Here is a 19,569-nt window from a genome sequence, read left to right as displayed (position 1 = left end):
ACCTAAACCTAGTAATAGACCCCAAACTTGACCGATCTCACCCAAAAATACTTACACCCACTGCCATGTCAAAAACATTATCATCTATTATGAGCGAGTTGGGCTGCATAGATGCTTGGCGCTTGCTTCACCCATTCTCAAAAGAATTTTCGTATTTTTCTAAAGTTCATCAAGTTTATTCCCGTATCGATTATTTTTTCATAGACAGAGCTCTTTTACCTGCTGTGAAATCCTCTGAATACTCTGCTATCATTATTTCGGATCACGCTCCTCACATTTTGGATCTAGCACTTTCATCTAACACTACAAAACAATGGACGTTCAATACAGGGCTACTAGCTAGAGATGAATTCTGTGATTATATTTCAAAAAAAATTAGTGTTTTCCTTGAAAATAATAAATCTGAATCCACGTCTCCCTCTCTATTATGGGAAACATTAAAGGCAGTAATTCGGGGAGATATCATCTCATACAGCACTCATCTGGCTAAGAAAAATAAACAGAAACAACAGGAGCTTATTGATGCAATTCTCAGCATTGATAGAGAATATTCAAGCTCTCCCAGTCCAGAACTGTATGCTAAAAGGGTCAAATTACAATCTGAATATGACCTTCTCTCTACAGACAAAGCAGAGTACCTCTTAAGACGGACCAAAGGGACTTACTACGAATACGGTGACAAAGCCAGCCGTCTCCTCGCCCTCCAACTCAAAAGACAGTCAGCCTCAAATTTCATATCACAAATTTATGACTCCTCTCACTCCCTTACTACCAATCCATCTGAAATAAATTCCACCTTTGCTGCCTATTATTCTAATCTATATCAATCCGAACCTCCTTCAAATAAGAGTACAATGGATAATTTCCTAGATAATATAGATATACCTACCATAGATCATCAGTTTAAAGAGGAGTTGGAAAAACCCATACAATTGGAAGAATTAATTTCTTGTCTTAAATCAATGCAAAACAACAAAGCTCCGGGGCCGGATGGTTTTCCGGTTGACTTTTACAAAAGGTTTTCCCACCAACTTGCTCCTTTGTTATTAGACATGTTTAATGATTCACTGAAACAGGGCTCTCTGCCTCCAACTTTAAATCAGGCTTCAATTTCGCTCATTCCTAAAAAAGACAAGAACTTAGATGAATGTGGCAGCTGGAGACCGATAAGTTTATTAAATTCAGATGTAAAACTACTAGCCAAAGTACTGGCATGTCGTCTGGATCCTTGTCTACCAGACATCATTTCTTTGGATCAGTCAGGGTTTGTGAGAGGTCGCCAACTATCATCTAACATTAGAAGACTTTTAAATATTGTTCTATCCCCCAACACATCTCAAGCTGCTGAAATGGTTATATCCCTAGACGCGGAGAAAGCCTTCGATCGCGTCGAATGGAACTACCTGTTTACTGTTCTGGGAAAATTTGGCTTTGGGTCTAAATTTATCTCTTGGATACAACTTCTTTACTCTGCCCCATCTGCTTGTGTGTCAACTAACTTTAAAAGGTCTGAATATTTCCCTCTATCAAGAGGGACACGTCAAGGGTGCCCTATGTCTCCCTTGCTTTTCGCCATAGCAATAGAGCCTCTTTCCATTGCTCTCAAATCTTCTTCATGTTTTACTGGTATTTTTAGAGCTGGACTGGAACATCGAGTGTCTCTCTATGCTGATGACTTGTTGTTATATGTCACGGACCCAATTAGCTGTGTAGATGATATTCTACAAATCTTGACAACTTTCGGATCTTTTTCGGGTTATAAATTAAACATTGGTAAAAGCGAATGTTTTCCGGTAAACACAGCAGCGAAACAGATCCCATCAAATGCTCTACCATTTCGATTAGCTCATAACAGCTTTCGTTATCTAGGTATCAACATTTCTCACTCTCTCCCCTTACTTTATAAAAATAATTTTACAAAGTTGGTTATGGAAATTAGATCTGATCTAGCACGCTGGGACTCTCTCCCCCTCTCCTTGATAGGCAGAATTAATTCTATTAAAATGAACATTCTTCCGAGATTTTTGTTTCTTTTCCGGTGTCTTCCAATTTTTTTATCTAAATCATTTATACAAATGTTGGACAAAATGATCTCTAAATTTATCTGGGCTGGTAAGAACCCTAGAACGCGGCGAACAACTCTCCAAAGAAGCAAATCAGACGGGGGCCTTGCACTGCCTAACCTATTGTTCTACTATTGGGCTGCCAATCTTCAGAAAATCCATGCCTGGTGTAACTCTCCCAGCTTGGACTGGTGCATAATGGAAGATGCTTCTTGCCACCCCTCATCTCTGGCGGCTCTGGCCTGTGCCCCTCTATCTTCTCGTTATCCTAGTTATATTAAAAACCCAATTGTACTTTCCTCTTTGAAAATTTGGAAACAATTCAGACAACATTTCAAACTTTCTTCACCCATATCATTAAGCCCCATTTGCAATAATCATTTGTTTCCCCCCTCCAACACAGACGCAGCTTTCACTTTGTGGAAAGAGAGGGGCTTGGTTCATTTCTCAGATTTATATTCTGAGGGCTTGTTTGCTACATTCAATGATCTCCGTGTTAAATATAATTTACCTCAATCTCATATGTTTCGATATTTTCAAGCACGAAATTATGCACGCACACACTTTGCATCCTTTCCTCAATCTCCAATAGGATCTCTTATCAATGAAGTACTCTCTCTTTCAACAGCTCGCTGTAAGATTTCAGTATTATTTGACCTCATATCATCCTCAAATGTGTCATCCCTTGTGAGGGTCAGGGATAGTTGGGAAAAGGAACTTGGTTTTAATTTGACAGATGAATGGTGGAAGGAGGCGTTGATCAGGGTCAATTCTTCATCTTCATGTGCTCGTCTCAGTTTAATCCAATTTAAGGTTCTTCACAAAATTCATTTTACAAAAAATAGACTTAGTAGGCTATTTCCAGGCACAAACGACATCTGTGATAGATGCCGTCTATCTCCCGCTGACCATGTTCATATGTTTTTTTCTTGCCCCAAGTTAGTCAACTACTGGTCTAATTTTTTCAATTCGTTAAGTAAAGCCCTCAACATCATGCTTGAACCCTGTCCGCTAATATCCATCTTTGGGGTTCCTAGTGCTCCAACTAGTCTCACTAAGATGAACTCTGATGTCATCGCTTTTGCCTCACTTATAGCCCGCAGACGTATTTTATTACATTGGAAAAGCCCAAATGCTCCTCCTGCTACCTCTTGGTTGAGCGACTTAATGTCTTTTCTGTCTCTGGAAAAAATTAAATATTCTTTAAGAGGCTCAGCAGTAAACTTTTATAAAAGATGGCAACCCCTCATCACTTATGTAAACACCCTCACCTCTCTGGACTTCAACTGAAGTGATTTGATGCATCCACTCTCCCCCCTTTTTTTTTTCTTTCTTCTTTTTTTCATTTCAGTTTAATTTTTCATTGAGCACACTGGGCACCCTGTATGTATTTTCCTACTGTTATTTATATTATTATCATCATTATTTATTTGTTTTTCTCACCTCCCTTTTTATTATACATTTTATCTTATTTTAGTTGTGTATTCAATTTTACTTATTTGTTTATCCTGTTTGTTTTTCTCTCCCTCTCTGTTCTTGGGGGATGTTCCTCTTTTGGTTATATGTTCTTAATATACAATGTGTGTTATATATATAAAAAAAAAGGTGGAAAACAGCTAAAATAACTTTATATCTTGTATCAATGTTTGTGAAATGCTGGTCTCCAATAAAAAAACTTGTAAAAAAAAAAAAAGAGTATGCCAAACCTGTTGGTGGCAGTGAGAAGCTCAAGCCCACGTTAGCCAATCAGTATCCCGCATAGCAACAACAACAAAGTCACTTGACCTCCGTTTTAATATTTTTTCATGCGAGAAAGTAACATCTAAACAAAGGGTGCAAACGATGGTTAATGTCTCAGTTTTTTAAAATAGCCGGGTACGTAGAGCCTCAATGAGCAGCGTGAAGATGTTTTCAAGATGTCTGTCAACTACAGGAGCAATGCCACAATTGAACGAATGGCCTCACTAACAACCGATCCTGTCACCGCTACTGAACTACAACTTCCAACATATTCTCAGCCACTCCCTCTGTTCTGTGATTGGCCGGTAGATTCTCTGCAGGAGAAAAGCCAAGGAAGCATTTCAATCCAGGTTGAGTACTGAAGGGAAATGAAAATTGAGCAGAAGTACGTTGGTAGGCGGAGCCAGGCTAGTATCAGGGTATTAGGAATGAGGAGTTGACATAATGACACAGTTCCCCGCCCCTGGAGATGACGACATCCTCCTTGTTCCGCCATTTTGAACTTACTGGCAGCGACCGCCTATACTGTACTTCTACAGCAATGTGTTCATTGTTTTTGTTCTAATCTAATCTAATGCCGCGTTTCCACTGGTACCGACTCAACTCGACTCGGCCTTTTTGCGTTTCGATTCAGTAAAAGTACCTGGAGGTACTTAAATGTGTAAGCCCTGCAGACCAATGATTGGTCAGAGAGTCGTCACCAGCAGGTCATCTCAGAGGCAGCAGCCAAAAATTGAAATATCACATGAACGTATTCGGACCCTGACACTCATGTAGGTTCATTCAGGTGCTGTCTGTTTCTGTTATTCATCCTTGATATGGTTCTACACCAGTGATCATCAACTGGCGGCCCGCGGGCCGAATCCGGCCCGCCGAACCTTCCAATCAGGCCCGCGACTGAGTTCTGATAGTTAAAAAGTAGCTATTATATTTCTCCGTCTCTGTTGGTGTGCGCCTGTAAGTCAATGCGCTGGGACACGGAGACATGCAGACACGCTCAAAGAAAGTGTTAGTGTGTGCCTGTAAGTCAATGTGCTGGGATTAGGAAACGCCGCGGTACTCAAAGCCCCGTGCATGAAAGTTTAGGGAGCTGGACTGCAGGGTTTTCCCTGCCTGTCTGCAGAGGTGAGCTGCCTGGGTGGTTTTGGCCGCCGCCTTGGTTAAACTGGGTGAGCACGGGCCGTTCAGATGTAGCGTCTTTTGCGCACTCAAACCCATTCAGTGTAGATGCGCGTCATGCATGCTCACAACCCAAAAATGATGCGGTAGCGGCGCGTGTTTGATGCCACGCGGTTGTTTTTTTGTGCACGTCCTGCGGCGCACGGACCTGCTTCTCCCTCCGGTGTTGTGTCCCGGTTCCCCCTCGGCCTGAGTCTCTCCCACTGTTTCCCACTGAGCTCTGCCCGTGTGTGGAAAAACGTCGCCTCCGAGATGTAGAATGTGTATTATAGAAGAGAAAAAAATACTGACTACTCAGGACTACTGACTTGTATCATCAGAACCGATTGTCAGCCTCCTTTCATATTTAGGCTGAAAATCACAGGGCAAGTCAGGTCAGCAGTGTAAAGCTCCAGCATGTCGGAGTATCTGAAAGTCCAGCTGTCAAGATTTTTCATTTTATATCATACCAAACACCAAAGATATGTATAAATTAAAATTATGAGCTACAGGTAAAACAGAATATAAACAAATAAATTAGGCCTATTAGGCAAAAAGGTGAATTTAATTTCAATCTCTGCCTATTTGAATGTCCGGCCCCCGAGGTGTCTGTTGAGAAAAATTCTGGCCCTTCAACAAATATAGTTGATGACCCCTGTTCTACACCTTCGAGTCCAGCTGTGTTGAATTAAATAGTCTGGACATGGTTTGGAAAGGTAACACACTAGGGCTGCCCCCGACCAAAGATTTTCTCGGTCGACCAGTGGTCGTCATTTATATTTTCTTTTCCACTAGCATTCGAGCGCATCGTCCAACACAAGAATCAGAGAAAAAAGAATCTGTACTGAGACTGTTGTTGTTCTTTCACCTGAGTTCACTGCTGTGTGGAACAAGGTGCCCCCGCTGAGGAGGAACTATAAAGAACACAGCTGTGATTGAAAAGCACCTAAACCGAGTCGAGTAGAGTTGTAACTGTGTAGTGGAAAGGGGTGCAAAGTAATGGTAACTGGTAGTGGAAACCCTGCTTTACATTGTTTTAAATGGACACCAAGGAGTTTTTGGGGGGTTATAAAAAAGTGTCATATTAATGTGGATGAATCTACGTTACTCACACTTGTTAATGGGTCCATTTTCGATAAATATATCGTTTTGTCTTATTTTGTTAGTATTATTTAGTGGTCGGCTCGCCCAGCATTTCCTAGTTTCGGTTTCCCGGACGCTGCCCGATGGGTCATGGGTATAACACTGCCGAATCGCATATATTCAGAACTACGACGGTATCTGATCGTCTTCCAACCTCCGACTTTCATTCTTGATTAATGAAAACATTCTTGGCAAATGCTTTCGCTTTCTTCCATCTTGCGTCGGTCCAAGAATTTCACAGTGCATAGAGGCTCATGGTAAATGTAGTGTGAAAACATTTAGGGGGCGTCGTGGTTAGAGCGGACGCCCCATGTATAGAGGCATAGTCCTTGCTGCAGTCGGCCCTGGTTCGAGTCCCGCGTCGGGCGCCATTTACTGCATGTCATTCCCCCCCTCTCTGCCTCCTCATTTCCTGTCTGTCTCAACTGTACTATCCATAAAGGCATAAATGCCCAAAAGAATACTTAAAAAAACAAACAAACAAAAAAAACATCTACAGTAGCTTTTCAAATCAATTACAAAACCCTGGTGTGTCCAACTGCTCACCCTAAGGCTGAGCCTCTGGTAGGGTGGTTGAGGTTACCTCACTAACCAGAACTCCTGCTCAATATTGCAGGCCTAAAAGCAGCCCCCCCCCCCCCACACACAGTATGAATTGGACCTAAAGATTGCTCTTATCATGATTGTTGTCCTCCTCCACAGGACAGCACCCCAGTGGCTTATCCCATCTGAGGAAACATGCAGGTCTGGGTTTAGGCAAACTCACCAGTGCTTCATTATGCCAGGTACATAAATGCCTTAGTTAAGTATACTGAAAATAAAGTCTCCAAAATGAACAGTTTTAGTATTTTTCTTTGTGATGCCATGAGCACATGGTATGATTCACACCTACAGTAACCATCCCTTTGTAACATGGAAAGAAGTGTTTGCACTGTAACTGTGTCATGCTGAAAGTGTTTTGTTTGCTTTTACAAATATAATTAATCAGAAGCTGTTTTCACAGAAATATATCTTACAGACAAATATGTACCTGCCAGGCACTTTAGACTGTCAGTAGCTGATGACTCCAATCCCTCCCAAGTCACAGTAAGAAAATCACAAAGCTGAATACTATGCATTTGTTTGAAAATCTTCTGTGATGGCTTCAAATTCTGAAAGTAAATAAATCATCAAACTTGTATAACTTCTGTTCTGATGGTCTAGGTTTGCAGTCCAAGTGTAGCCCAAGCATGTTGTGAGAGCTCCTATCTCAACAACGTATGTGACAAGATGAAAGACTTCTCTTTCATGTTGACTTTTCAAGGTGAAATAAATAATTTTGAGATGACTTCTTCATCTCTGTGGTTTGTGTCCTGCAGCAAAATATTATTCTCATTATCTTTGACCTGATTTAACTTCTTCGCCAAGTCCCATTTAATACATTTTCCAGAATGCACAAAGACAGTGGACCTGGTCTTTCTTTTTGATGGATCAGCGAGTATCACCGAAGCTGAATTCACAAAAAATAAAGATTTCATAGTGGACATAATGAACAGCTTGAAGAACACATCTATCAAGGTCACTGCTCTTCTGCAACATTAAAGAAAGAAATTATATTTCTCTTTTGTATGACATGTACATAATGTTATGTAGAAATTGTGTTTTTCATATTTTCCAGTTTGCAGCAGTTCAGTTCTCTTCACATTACAGGAAGGTTTTTGACTTCAATGACTATGAAGCTGGTAGAGCTCATGAGAAACTAATAAATGAACCCCACATGAGGACTCTCACCAACACACACAAAGCCCTCACATTTGTGATGTAAGTCCACTTTCTGTATGCATACAAGTCCTGAACAGGTTGTTAAACAATTTATAACTTATAGAACCAAATACCTTTGCTGAGTGAAAAGACACTTGGCACTGTAACAACTAACAACCGAAACACTACCACCAGTTACAGATATAGCCTTGTTTACTTTGAGTATTAAACATGCAACATTTACACTGTTTCAGGAATGAGATCTTGGAAAACCCAGATGCAGGCGCCTCTCCTAATGCGACTAAGGCTCTAGTGCTGATCACAGATGGAGAACCCAGTGATGTGGACAGAGATGGAATAATTGAAAGATATGAGAAAAAAAACATCATTCGTTTTGTCATTGGGGTAAGCTGTCAAGACTCTAATTTAGATAACATTAATGACATTAATCAAGTTAAAACGGTTCCAGATGGTATACATCATCAGGGAACCATTCATGAACTGTTTTATTCATTTCTATGCAGACGAAACACTGTACAATCAAGACATGGTTTCACCCAGTGGTGCAGTCTATGTGATATAGTCAGTTAGTATACCCACTGAAAATGCATTAAAGCAGAAGTAAGCGATCCGGTTGTATTGGCTAACTTCTTGTCAACAGATGGAGTTAGCAGTCCCCGCCCTCGTCCCTACGTCACCACATTCACGCGCATCCCTTGGCTGCACACACAGAGAGGACCGCCCCTTTATGCCGTTCTCTCTCCTCATTGGATAAAGGTTGTAGGATACAAGGAAAGTTTTCTCCTCGGCTTACAGCAGAGCAGAGTGACTGACAGACCCGTGTTTCAGACCAAACACTCTATAGAAGTGATTGCTGTCGGAAGATATAACTATTTAAGACTTAGGGCCTATATTAACACAAACGTTCCGCTTACTTCTGCTTCAATATTTCAGCATACACACTACAGATTTGGTTTACCAGCAGAACTGAAATCAGACCCAACTCTAAAAGCATTTTTGAATCCAGGTTAAAAATATTTCTATTTTCATGTGCTTATGGCTGAGCTCTTTTTAAAGTACGGAGCTTTTAACTGGATACGCAAAGTCTCTGGTTTCTGCTGATGTGTCTCTGTTACCTACAACAGCAAATGAGCCTCTGGAAGGCATGGTCGGGTCGGCAGGGCCGGCCCCTGGCATAAACACTCTATGCGGTTGTTTAGGGCCTCAGCCGTCAGGTGGGGCCACATGATCAGAAAGGTACTGGGGTTCAATTCAAGTCATTTTAACACTGAGGTCGGCGCGCGCGTTTACACGACGGTCTTGATATGTTTTTGTTTATATTTCGGTCATTTTACGCCGTAGAAACGCGGTTTAACTGGTCTGCTCCCGTGACCGAGGGACGGCTCTCCTCTTTCAAATACACCCGCCCTCGATGACCTACGTTATTCACAGCCAGGGTTTGAGAGCCAATAACAGAGCATAGTGCACGCATCGTCCCCTCTCACTGTGCGTAATTGGTTGAATCCGTTGTCCGTCAACTTGAGCATACGTGATTGGTTGAATCGCCTGTCAGTCAACTTCGGCCAACCAATTGGCACTCTGGGATCACTAAAGTCCTTTCTATCACAGTTTTAGCTCCATGGTTTACCTACAGCCGCTGGCATGGAGAGAGACGGCAGAGGAGACCGAACCTGTCAATTAAAACAACGGTGAAGCTTCAAACCCGCAGAATCGTTAGGAGAGAAAGAGAATCAGTGATGACGGTGCTTCAGACGCTGAAAGTTTTGACTCATCTGATGAGCAGGATTTTTTTTTTTAAATATATATATGAGAAAGTTCAGACTTAAACTCAGCTCCAGCTCTGTATACAGACTTTTTTTTTTTAACCTTTCACACAGCACAGACACAGTGACAACACACATTATATGAATAATGTAAATTGTGTGTTTTCCGTTTATTTAGTAAATATTTTAGTTTGAAGAGGAAAAAAAGCTAATTTCTCATTTTAAAAATCTGATGAAGCTTTGAAGTCAATATTCAGCTTCTTTTATCTCACATTTAAGACATTTGGTGAAAATAGAATACCAGAATGACAACATTTACTGTATGCTCAAAAGGCGATTTTACAAAATTTCATTTTAGACTTGTTTTCTACACTTATCTATTACTGTATTCATATCCTATTTCAAACACCAAAATAGTTTGTTCTCATGACTGAAGGTGTGTTTTCACAAGGGATTTGACATTTTTTCAGAAAATTTGGCCTAAATTATTTCTTTATACAGTGTTCTAGGACAAATTGGCCTCAGTGTACTTAAAGGGACAACGAGGAGTTTCTATTCGGTTATAAAAAAGTCTCACGTTAATGTGGATGAATCTCCGCTACCCACACTTGTTAATGGGCCCATTTTCGATAAATATATCGTTCTGTCTCTATCATTATTTTGTTATTATTAGTGGTGGCGGAGATGCTGGTCGAGCCGACCAGCGTTTTTTACTTTCGGTTTCGCAACGAATCATGAGAATAACGCAGCTGAATCTCCGTTTATGGTCGGAACTACAACGGTATGTGAACCTCTTCCAACCTCTGACTTTAATTCTTGATGAATGAAAACATGAGTCCGTCTTGCGCCGGTCAAAAGAATTTTACGGTGCGAGCGGAGGCTCATAAATGTAGTGTGAAAACGCTTCGCTTTTCCAAAACTCCTCGTTGTCCCTTTAAAGCAGAAGATTAGACATAAACCACTTTTGTACACACAGTATTGTTACATCTGTCTATCAAACATGTCTGTATTCAGTTTTAAGCAGTGTATGTGATTTGGTGTTTGCGCTTAGAGTGGGCCACAAACAAAAATCTTGTTTAGGGCCACCAAAATGCTAGGGCCGGCCCTGCGGGTCGGACCACTTGAAACGATATGAATAAATACATTACGCTGTTAAAAAAAAAAAAGGCAAGTCCCGTCTTCTTTTCCGACGTTTCCACACGCACCGGCCAGACAAACGTCTTAATGACAGTGGGTAATGCAGTCTTCATTCCGCCGCTTTCGTCCACAGGGGCCGCCAAAATCAACACTAAATGAAAAATCTGTACTGGGGCTTTAAGGGATAAACCAAAATCAATAATTCACCAATATTCTACTCACTGTCATGCCAAGGAAGGGTTGGGAGAACTTTCTGAGTCGTCAAAATGCTTTTGGAGTTCCAGTGGGGGTGGGGGCCTGGCAATGGATTTTCATATAATGGCGGCAGATAGAGCTCAGTTTTGAAGCTCACATTATGAAACATCCAAATACCTCCATACTGCTTGTCCGTACTGACCCAAGTGTCCTGAAGCCACAACATGAAAAAATTGTTCAGAAAAAAATAATTTGATCTCTGTTGAGTAGCTCCCAGCTGGCTGCGTGAGATTTGCTGCGAGATGTTCTTCCGTGTTTACATCATACATCCAATGGTTTACAACGACAAACATCCCGCAGCAAGCAGATCAAATTCACTTTTTCCTAACAACTTTTTCATGTGGCGGCTTCAGGACACTTGGGTCAGTACAGACGAGCAGTATGGAGGTATCTGGATGTTTCATAGTGTGTGTTTTGGATGATTCAAAAGTGAGCTCTATCTGCCGCCATTATATGAAAATCCGTTGCCAGCCGGACCCCCCCTGGAACTCCAAGAGCGTTTTGACTAGAGGTCGACCGATTAATCGTTTTGGCCGATTAATCGGCGCCGATAGGACGTTTTACAAACTATCGGAATCAGCGGAACTTGGCTCCGATAGTGGCCGATGGCTGCAGTTTTTTCCACAGCGCCATAAACTGCTTCTTCCCTGCCGCTCTCTGTCTCTCTGATCACTGAGGGGCGGGGCTGCTCTTCACACACACAGAGAGCAGGGGAGAGAGAGAGACGGGGCGTGTGCAGCGGCAGCAGAGGAGAAGTGACCCAGGTGAGGGTAGCCTACTGTAGGTGCGGTGCGACCGCACTAAGAGAGAGGCGGCAGGTGGAGGGGCTGACTGGAACGAAACTCTCTTGTTATTTAATGAGAAACACTGTAGTATTTTCTCTTAATCATATAAGGGTTCCTGCATAGATAATGTGGTGGCGGCTGCCACGCTAAATATCTCACCGCCACCAGCTCACGAGTCAGTGTTTTTTTTTTTTTTTTTTTTTTCCTCCGGCTTTTTGTGCTTTTATTTTGAAAGGACAGCTAGAGAAAGACGGGAAGGAGGAAGAGAGAGCGCCGCTTCAGCTTCAGAGTTGGGGCAGACGCACAATAATGGCTCTTTACACTACAAAGTTAGGCTCTATGGGCTCTACGGGCTCTACTCGACTTGGTTTAGGTCCTTTTCTATAACAGCTGAGTTCCTCCTCAGCGGGGACGGGGTCGTCATATCACGGCCGCTACGTGCGTCTCGCTCTCTTTTTTCTCTCCTCCCGTCAGCTCCAAACACACTCGTCCAACTCGATCACGATCATCGGCCGATTAATCGGCTATCGGCTTTTTCCTGCTCCAAACTATCGTTAGGCTATTATATCGGAATTTAAAAATCCACTATCAGTCGACCTCTAGTTTTGACAACTGTGAGTTCTCCAAACCCTTTCTTGGCATGACGATGGCGGTGAGTAGAAAATTGGTGAATTATCGATTTTGGGTGAAGTATCCCTTTAAAGAACTTCAACTCCTAATCTTGGATCTTAATTGTTTTAATACCAATCTATATTTCATGCTCCTTTTTTGCTTTTAATTGTATGTGTAATGTTTTTTTCCTTTTCTAGTTCTTACAGTCAAATGTTTTGTTTTTATCTAAAGCACATTGAGTTGCCCCTTGGTATGAAATGCGCTATATAAATAAAGCTGCCTCACCTTGCCTACTGTATCTAACTATAGTTGTGATACAGTACAGGTAAACACCCAGCTAAAAGCAGTATACCCACTACAACGACTTACCACTGGTTTCACCAGCATCAATTCTAATATTTTGTCTTATCACTGGAACAACCATGGCTTAGTTCAGCCTCAAACAGTGAAACCTTTAAGCGGCGTTCACACCGAACGCGATAGACGCGAATATAATCGCGCCAGACGCTTCATTTGCGCCGCTTGGTCATTTTGGATCATTCGCGTCCATCGCCTCATTCGCGCTAGACGCTCCGCCCGTTAATTTGAAAACCGGTGATCTCAACCCGCTCTCTTTCCACGTCGATCGTGGCTGATATCACCACCGTTGCTGCACTGTACTTGCTGTACAAGTCTCAGAAACACCAGAAAACCATTCGCCGTCCTGTCTGGGTTCACTGTGTGTGTGTGTGTGTGTGTGTGTGTGTGTGTGTGTGTGTGTGTGTGTGTGTGTGTTTTTTTTTGTTCACTCTGTGTAGAAGACGGCAGCGGTGCCCACACACAGCTCATATACAATTAGCTTCTCCGTCATGTTGGTCTGAGTGTAAACAACCGTACAGAGAAGTGACGTCGTCGGCTTGAACTCGTCGCTGATTGGATGTCACGGCGCGATGCCGCCTGAAAAGTTCAATATTTTCAACTTTATTCGCGCCGCTCCAGACGCTTCATTCGCGCCGCGTCTCATCGCACCAGACGCTCCATTCGCGCCGCCTCCGCCTGAATCGCGTGTCATCGCGCCATTTACATTGATTTTCAATGTAGAGTTGCCGCTCCATTCGCGTCTATCGCGTTCGGTGTGAACGCCGCTTTACACATTCCAATTTTGACTCCCACATGAAATGAAAAGTGTTGCTCTGGTTACAGGTCAAATATGCTAAGTTGGATAAATTCAGGGTCATTGCTTCAGAACCATCAGAGGAACATGCCTTCCACATTCAGAACTATTACCGACTGACGGATATACTGGAAAACCTCCAGAAAAAGATCTTTAACTTGGTGACGTTCAGTTATCTATTCCTGCTCTTTGTTTATTACAAAATAATGAGCAAACATGACCCAGTTTTTTCTCTTATTTAGGCTTCAGTGTGGCTGGTGCTGGAGACCTAACTGATGAAATGTCTCAGATTGGATTCAGTGCTGTCTACTACAAGGTGAGCAAAGTTAAAATGATAAAATCTGGACACAGCTGAAATCTAATTCTTTAACCGAAAACCACAGTACCATCATCAAAGTGCTTCCTAAAATCACACTGATAAACAGCATCATCGGTCCAAGTATTTGATCATGTTCATAAATATTATGTATAATAGAGTAAGAGAAAAATTTCCTTTAACAAAAAAAATAAAGTCTGATGTGGGTAGCGTCCCAATGTGTAATATTGAGCACTACAACTAGGGGCATCACCAGATGTCTCAGATTTTTTTAATGTCGATTTAGTCATTACCCCTCAAATAGGGATGCAAATTATCGAGTAATTCATTAATCGATAGTTGATAGACCTTATCGATCGATGATCGATTAATTGATAAGCGGCCATTTTCCTACCTAAATTTAAGGGGAATATTTAAGCTCAACATTCCTTATAGGACTTTACACTAGTATTTGTTAGTTTTTTTTAAGAGCACAGCACAATGAAAAATGTTTAAGTAACACGTTAACCTTTAAATGTTGAGGGTCCAATGTGACCCATTTATATATTTAGGAACAGTAAAAACACCCTAAACATTTTTCCTCTGACTTTAAGTTGAACTTGTTCTTGACCAACACAATATCTACAGATTAAATGGTCTTTCCTGCCACTACACTATGATTACTGTATTTAACTAGGCTACTTAAATCACAGTAGCATAAACTGATTTGTTGAACTCAGCCTGTAAACATTAATAAAACTCAGGCAGCTCCATGTTGTCCCTGTGTGATGTTCAGGGACAGGTCAGGACAGTCTGAAGACAGAGCTCTGAGGTTGAAGTCCTATCATAATGAGATGAGATGAGAGACACTTGTGGCTGTGACAGGTCTGTAGCTACGTCTTGACCACATGTCAGCTGTTCAGCTGCAGCAGAGGAAACTCCGCTGTTCTCCACGCCACCGCGACGAGCGCTTTTTTTTTCCTTTTTAAAAAAATTAAGCTCCGGTAGCGACCGGCTGATATACGGGAGGATAGGCTACTGTAAACCAGCGCGGATCCGGTTTGTTTATCAAAGCATGGTCGCCGTGCTGAGGCACCGGGTCGGTTTGAGCTGCATTCAGGCTACATTAAAACTCCTCAGGCAGCTCAGTGTCGCTGGCTTTTTGACTCGTTACTCACTGGTTTCTGTGTGTTAGCGATGGTACAGCCTGAGTCCCGTATGCTATAGCTACAACTAGGTAACAGTGTTGTTGTCTCTTTTCACCTCCTCTCCCTCTCTCCCTTGTGTGCTGCAGTGTGCTGCACACGTATACACAGAGATCCGCTACATTATGTCGGCTTTGCTTGTTTACATTTCACAGTAAAACTCCCATTGAAAAGGATCGATTAATTGCAATTAATTTAATTTCATCGATTAAATTCTTATCGACAATTAATCGATAGTCGATTGTCGATTAATTGTTTACATCCCTACCCTCAAACAAATCAATCTTTGGGGTTGAACGCTCCCTGTTTTCGGAACACCTGCTCCAAATTAGCCTGATCTGAATACACCCTATAGGCTACAGGCAGGTCCAACCATATATATGTATGTCTACATTCCACAAAGGGCCATGTGTCTGCAGGTTTTTGTTCCAACCAATCACGAGCACACAGTTTGACCAATCAACTGTCTGAAGACTAAGATCAGAAACAAGTGAGCTGAGTAAAATCAGGATGGACTACAGGCCCGTATTAGTACAGGTACACTAAAAGTCATTGGTAAAAGTCTCAGTGCTCTACAGAAAGTGAAAACCAGATTGAAGTTTGACTGACGTTCATAAAATAAATCATTTTAATGGAGCTTTTTGCCCAAAAAACTATTCTATAAAAATGGCAGTCAAACATAGTCTGTCATTTGAGCCATGAGGTGTCAGAGAAAAATGATCTCACTTGTCTACAATAATGTTCACAGATGAGGTAGCGTAGGACAATGTATCATTTTTATCAAAAATACTGTTACACTAATGGCATTCCCATCACTTTCAGCTATAATTTGTGTTTAGTGCTACCAAGTCTTATCATACGCACTTGCATTATACTCTGTTACCACAGCTTTAAAGACAGAAAAACCCACATTTGTCACTTAACCCTTTGATGCACAACATGGGTCTAAATAGACTCGAGTGAGTTTTTTTGTGCTATATCTTTGCGAAAGATTTATTTCATCATATAGAATTCCAGGTATTCCTCAATTAACTTGTTTTTGATCATAATACATCCTTATTTTATTTTTTACTTTTTCACTTTTTTAATAAAAACACATTTTGTATCACCACCCCTCTAATGCGCAACATGGGTCTAAAATGACCCACATTCATTTCAAATGGGATTTCATGCTGAGTGATAGTTTATTTGCTGTAACTTTTGAAATCTATCTATTTTATGATTGAATGTTCCAAGTATTATTTAATATCTTGTTTTTTATTAGTGGGGTCATTATTTCCATTTTTCATTTCTTACTTGTGAACAAAAATGAACAAAAATGTCTCAGTGAGTGGACCAGTTGAAAAAACAAGTATAGCAAGAATACTTTAATTTTAGCATTCCCTCACTATCTATACCAACAACAGACCATTGTTTCCTTGATTACAATAATGACTAGTCATTACTTGTCCTTTTTCCCCATTAATAGCTCTGTTGACATATTCTACTGTGGTCAACAGCTAGCCATAGTTTATTCTATCTGAGCAGGCTATTTCAATGTTATATCTTTGAAATCACTGCACAGTATTTATCATTTTCTTCAGTAAATATTCTTTTTTAAGCACATATAATCATATTTACTTGTTTTACAATTATTCCAATTTACCTAAAGAAACATTTGATGACTCATTAAAGATAACTGTGCATAATTGATAAGGTTTTAGTTACCTTGAATAAGTAGCTACATTACTTGTCATGAAGGGAAATACCTTAATATTAGCAAGTTAGCTAACTGCTAACATGATGACATGTTCTAGCTGGTGACAACAATAGAATAATATTATATTGTAGACACCAGCTAGAACATGTCAACAGCTACCTAGCTAGCTAGCTGGTGACATGTTCTACTGTAGTTAACTAATACAGTAGAATGTAGAAATGTCAACTGCTAGCTAGCTAACTGGTCCACTCTCTGAGACTTTTTGTCTATTTGTTCATAAAATAAGAAAGTAAAAATGGAAATAACACCCTGTACTAATTAAAAACAAGATATTCAAATGATACTTGGAGGATTCAATCATATTGATTTTAAAAGATACCACAAAGAAACACTCACCCAGCATGAATTCACATGGAAAATGAATGCAGGTCATTTTAGACCCATGTTGCGCATTAGAGGGGGTGTGCATATGTTGTGCATCAAAGGGTTAAATAACTTGAAACTGACAAAAGTATAAATAAACAAAAATTTAGTGAAAATTAACGAATGAAAACCAGACATTGTTTCTGAATTGTGGTTCTACAGAATTATTATTAAAAAAACTAAAAAAAAAACTAATGAAACTGGCATGGACAAAAATGATAGTACACTTAAAGCTATAGTGCGTAACTTCTGTCGCCCCCTAAAGGATTTCTGCGTTATTACAACGATACGGCTGGCACCTATGGCCCGGTGTAACCCGTCAGGTAAAACCGAGTAAAACGCGTAGTTTCGGTCGTTTCCTGTCTGCCAGCACGGGAATGTCACTCCAAGACAGCAAATACAAAAAGAACAAATACTGAAAAGGCGTTAGAGGAGCCAAACGGCTTAATCAGCGTTGTATCATCTCCTCTTGTAGTGGCTTTTTTGCCTTTATTGGATAGTATAGTTGAGAGAGACAGGAGATGGGGAGGTGGGATAACACACAGTAAAGGGCCGCCCGATGCAGGACTCGAACCAAGGCCGACTGCAGCGAGTACTATAGCCTCTACATATGGGATGCCTGCTCAACCCACTGTTCCACATGGCACCCCCTTTAACTCAATCTTAACCTCAATCATTTGTTGCGCAACCTTTTGAGGCAATCACTGCAGTCAGGTAACTCTCAGTGAGACTTCTGCACCCGTCGACAAACTGCTCCAGCTGTCTCAATAGGATTTAGATCAGGCTCATAGAAGGCCACTTCAGGACTGTGTTTTGTTCTTAGCCATTCTAAGGCCCCGTCCACACAAATCCGTTTTTTTCGAATCCGGATAAATACTTTATCGGATTGGCCTCGCGTCCACACGAATACGCGTTTTCGGGGGGTGAAAATGGTATTTTTTGAAAACGGGTCCCGGAGTGGGAAAATTTGAAAACACCGCCCCAGCGTTTTCGTCTGGACAGCCAATACGGACTTTTTCTGAAACGATGATGTCATGCCCCCCGCCGCTCTACCTGTAACCTGAGACACACACACACAGACACACACACACACCGCTGCAGCAGCTGCACAACAGCCTATATGGACGTAACAACAACAACGGCCGACTCCCGTCGGGTCGCTGCTGCGGCTGAATCGCGCCTGTTTAATCATCACTGATCGTCATATTTACTCTGACACGACTCCCTGTCAACATTTAATCCCATGTTTGAGTTTGAAGGGACCTCTTCTTCTATTGAATTACAGCGGGGACTCCCGTCTTCTTCTCTGTCGTAAGTGTTGATGTGTGGCAGCGCTACAGCGCCACACACACTCCACTCTACACGCCTGGAGGATGTACTACAGCGTTTTGGGTCGTTTTCACTGGATCCATGTGGACGCAAGTATTTCTGAAAACGATGCCGTGTTTACGGAGATTTTTTTCAAAACGATTAAGAAAAAGATCGGATTCGGTGAAGCCGCGTATTCGTCTGGACGGGGCCTAAGATGTTTTTAGCTGCTGTGTGTTTTGGGTCATTACCCTGTTGGATGACCCCTGACCTGCGACGTAGACCAGGCTTCCTGACACTGGGCAACACATTTGGCTCCAGGATGCCTTGGTAGTCTTGTCTTGAGATGTCTTTGCACCCTGCACAGATTCAAGACACCCTGTCCCAGGTGCAGCAAAGCAGCCCCTCAACATAACCGAGCCCGATCCATGTTTCGCAATTGATACATTCTTTTCTTAGCATAGCTTCATTTTTGCGTCTGTGTATGATGAGCTGATGTGACTTGCCAAAAACCTCTGGTTTTGTCTCAACTGTCCATAAAGCCTCTGGGAGAACGTCCTTTGGCCCTTTACTTTTGTCAGTTTCAAGTTATTTCAGTGACAATTGTGGATTTTTATTTCCTTACTAGAAGGGTATCATCAATTTTGACCACATCTGTATGTTCCAAGGTTTCCAGCACAGTCAATTCATGTAATGACAGATACCTAAACAGTGTGTGTTACAAGATCCCAGATGATCTTCAGCAAGCCTCATCTTTCACACCTGATTTCCAAGGTAAAATACACTTAACAGAGTCAACTTCCCCCTCTCTGTGGTTATAACATCATGTTTTTGACCTGACTAAACTTCTTCACCAACTATCACTCCATGAATTTTCCAGAATGCACAAAGAAGACAGTGGACCTGGTCTTTCTTTTTGATGGATCAGCGAGTATGACTGAATCTGAATTCACAAAAAATAAAGATTTCATAATGGACATAATGAACAGCTTGAAGAACACATCTATCAAGGTCACTGCACTTCTGCAATATGAAATAATCAATTATATTTCTCTTTTGTATGACATGT

General features: G+C 41.4%; 1 protein-coding gene across 7 annotated transcripts in view; it reads left to right on the top strand.

Moving 5' to 3' along the window:
* LOC310990834 (integrin alpha-L-like) overlaps positions 1-19,569 on the top strand; it is a 54,419-nt gene that overhangs the window by 4,710 nt on the left and 30,140 nt on the right. For 2 of the 7 annotated variants that reach the window (XM_083978364.1, XM_083978362.1), the window contains 6 exons: positions 6,807-6,889; positions 7,123-7,190; positions 7,308-7,407; positions 7,534-7,661; positions 7,762-7,904; positions 8,099-8,249. In XM_083978364.1, coding sequence (XP_083834490.1) covers positions 6,807-6,889; positions 7,123-7,190; positions 7,308-7,407; positions 7,534-7,661; positions 7,762-7,904; positions 8,099-8,249 — 673 coding nt within the window. Of the gene's footprint in view, positions 1-6,806; positions 6,890-7,107; positions 7,191-7,307; positions 7,408-7,533; positions 7,662-7,761; positions 7,905-8,098; positions 8,250-13,599; positions 13,887-17,262; positions 18,026-18,563; positions 19,275-19,380; positions 19,512-19,569 lie in introns of those variants that run through there. The other 5 variants (XM_083978363.1, XM_083978361.1, XM_083978365.1 and 2 more) reach the window with 4 other exon arrangements.

This window comes from Trachurus trachurus, assembly GCF_905171665.1.
Source record: "Trachurus trachurus genome assembly, chromosome: 1".
Taxonomy (NCBI): Eukaryota; Metazoa; Chordata; class Actinopteri; order Carangiformes; family Carangidae; genus Trachurus; species Trachurus trachurus.
This window is presented reverse-complemented; position numbering and strand designations above follow the sequence as displayed.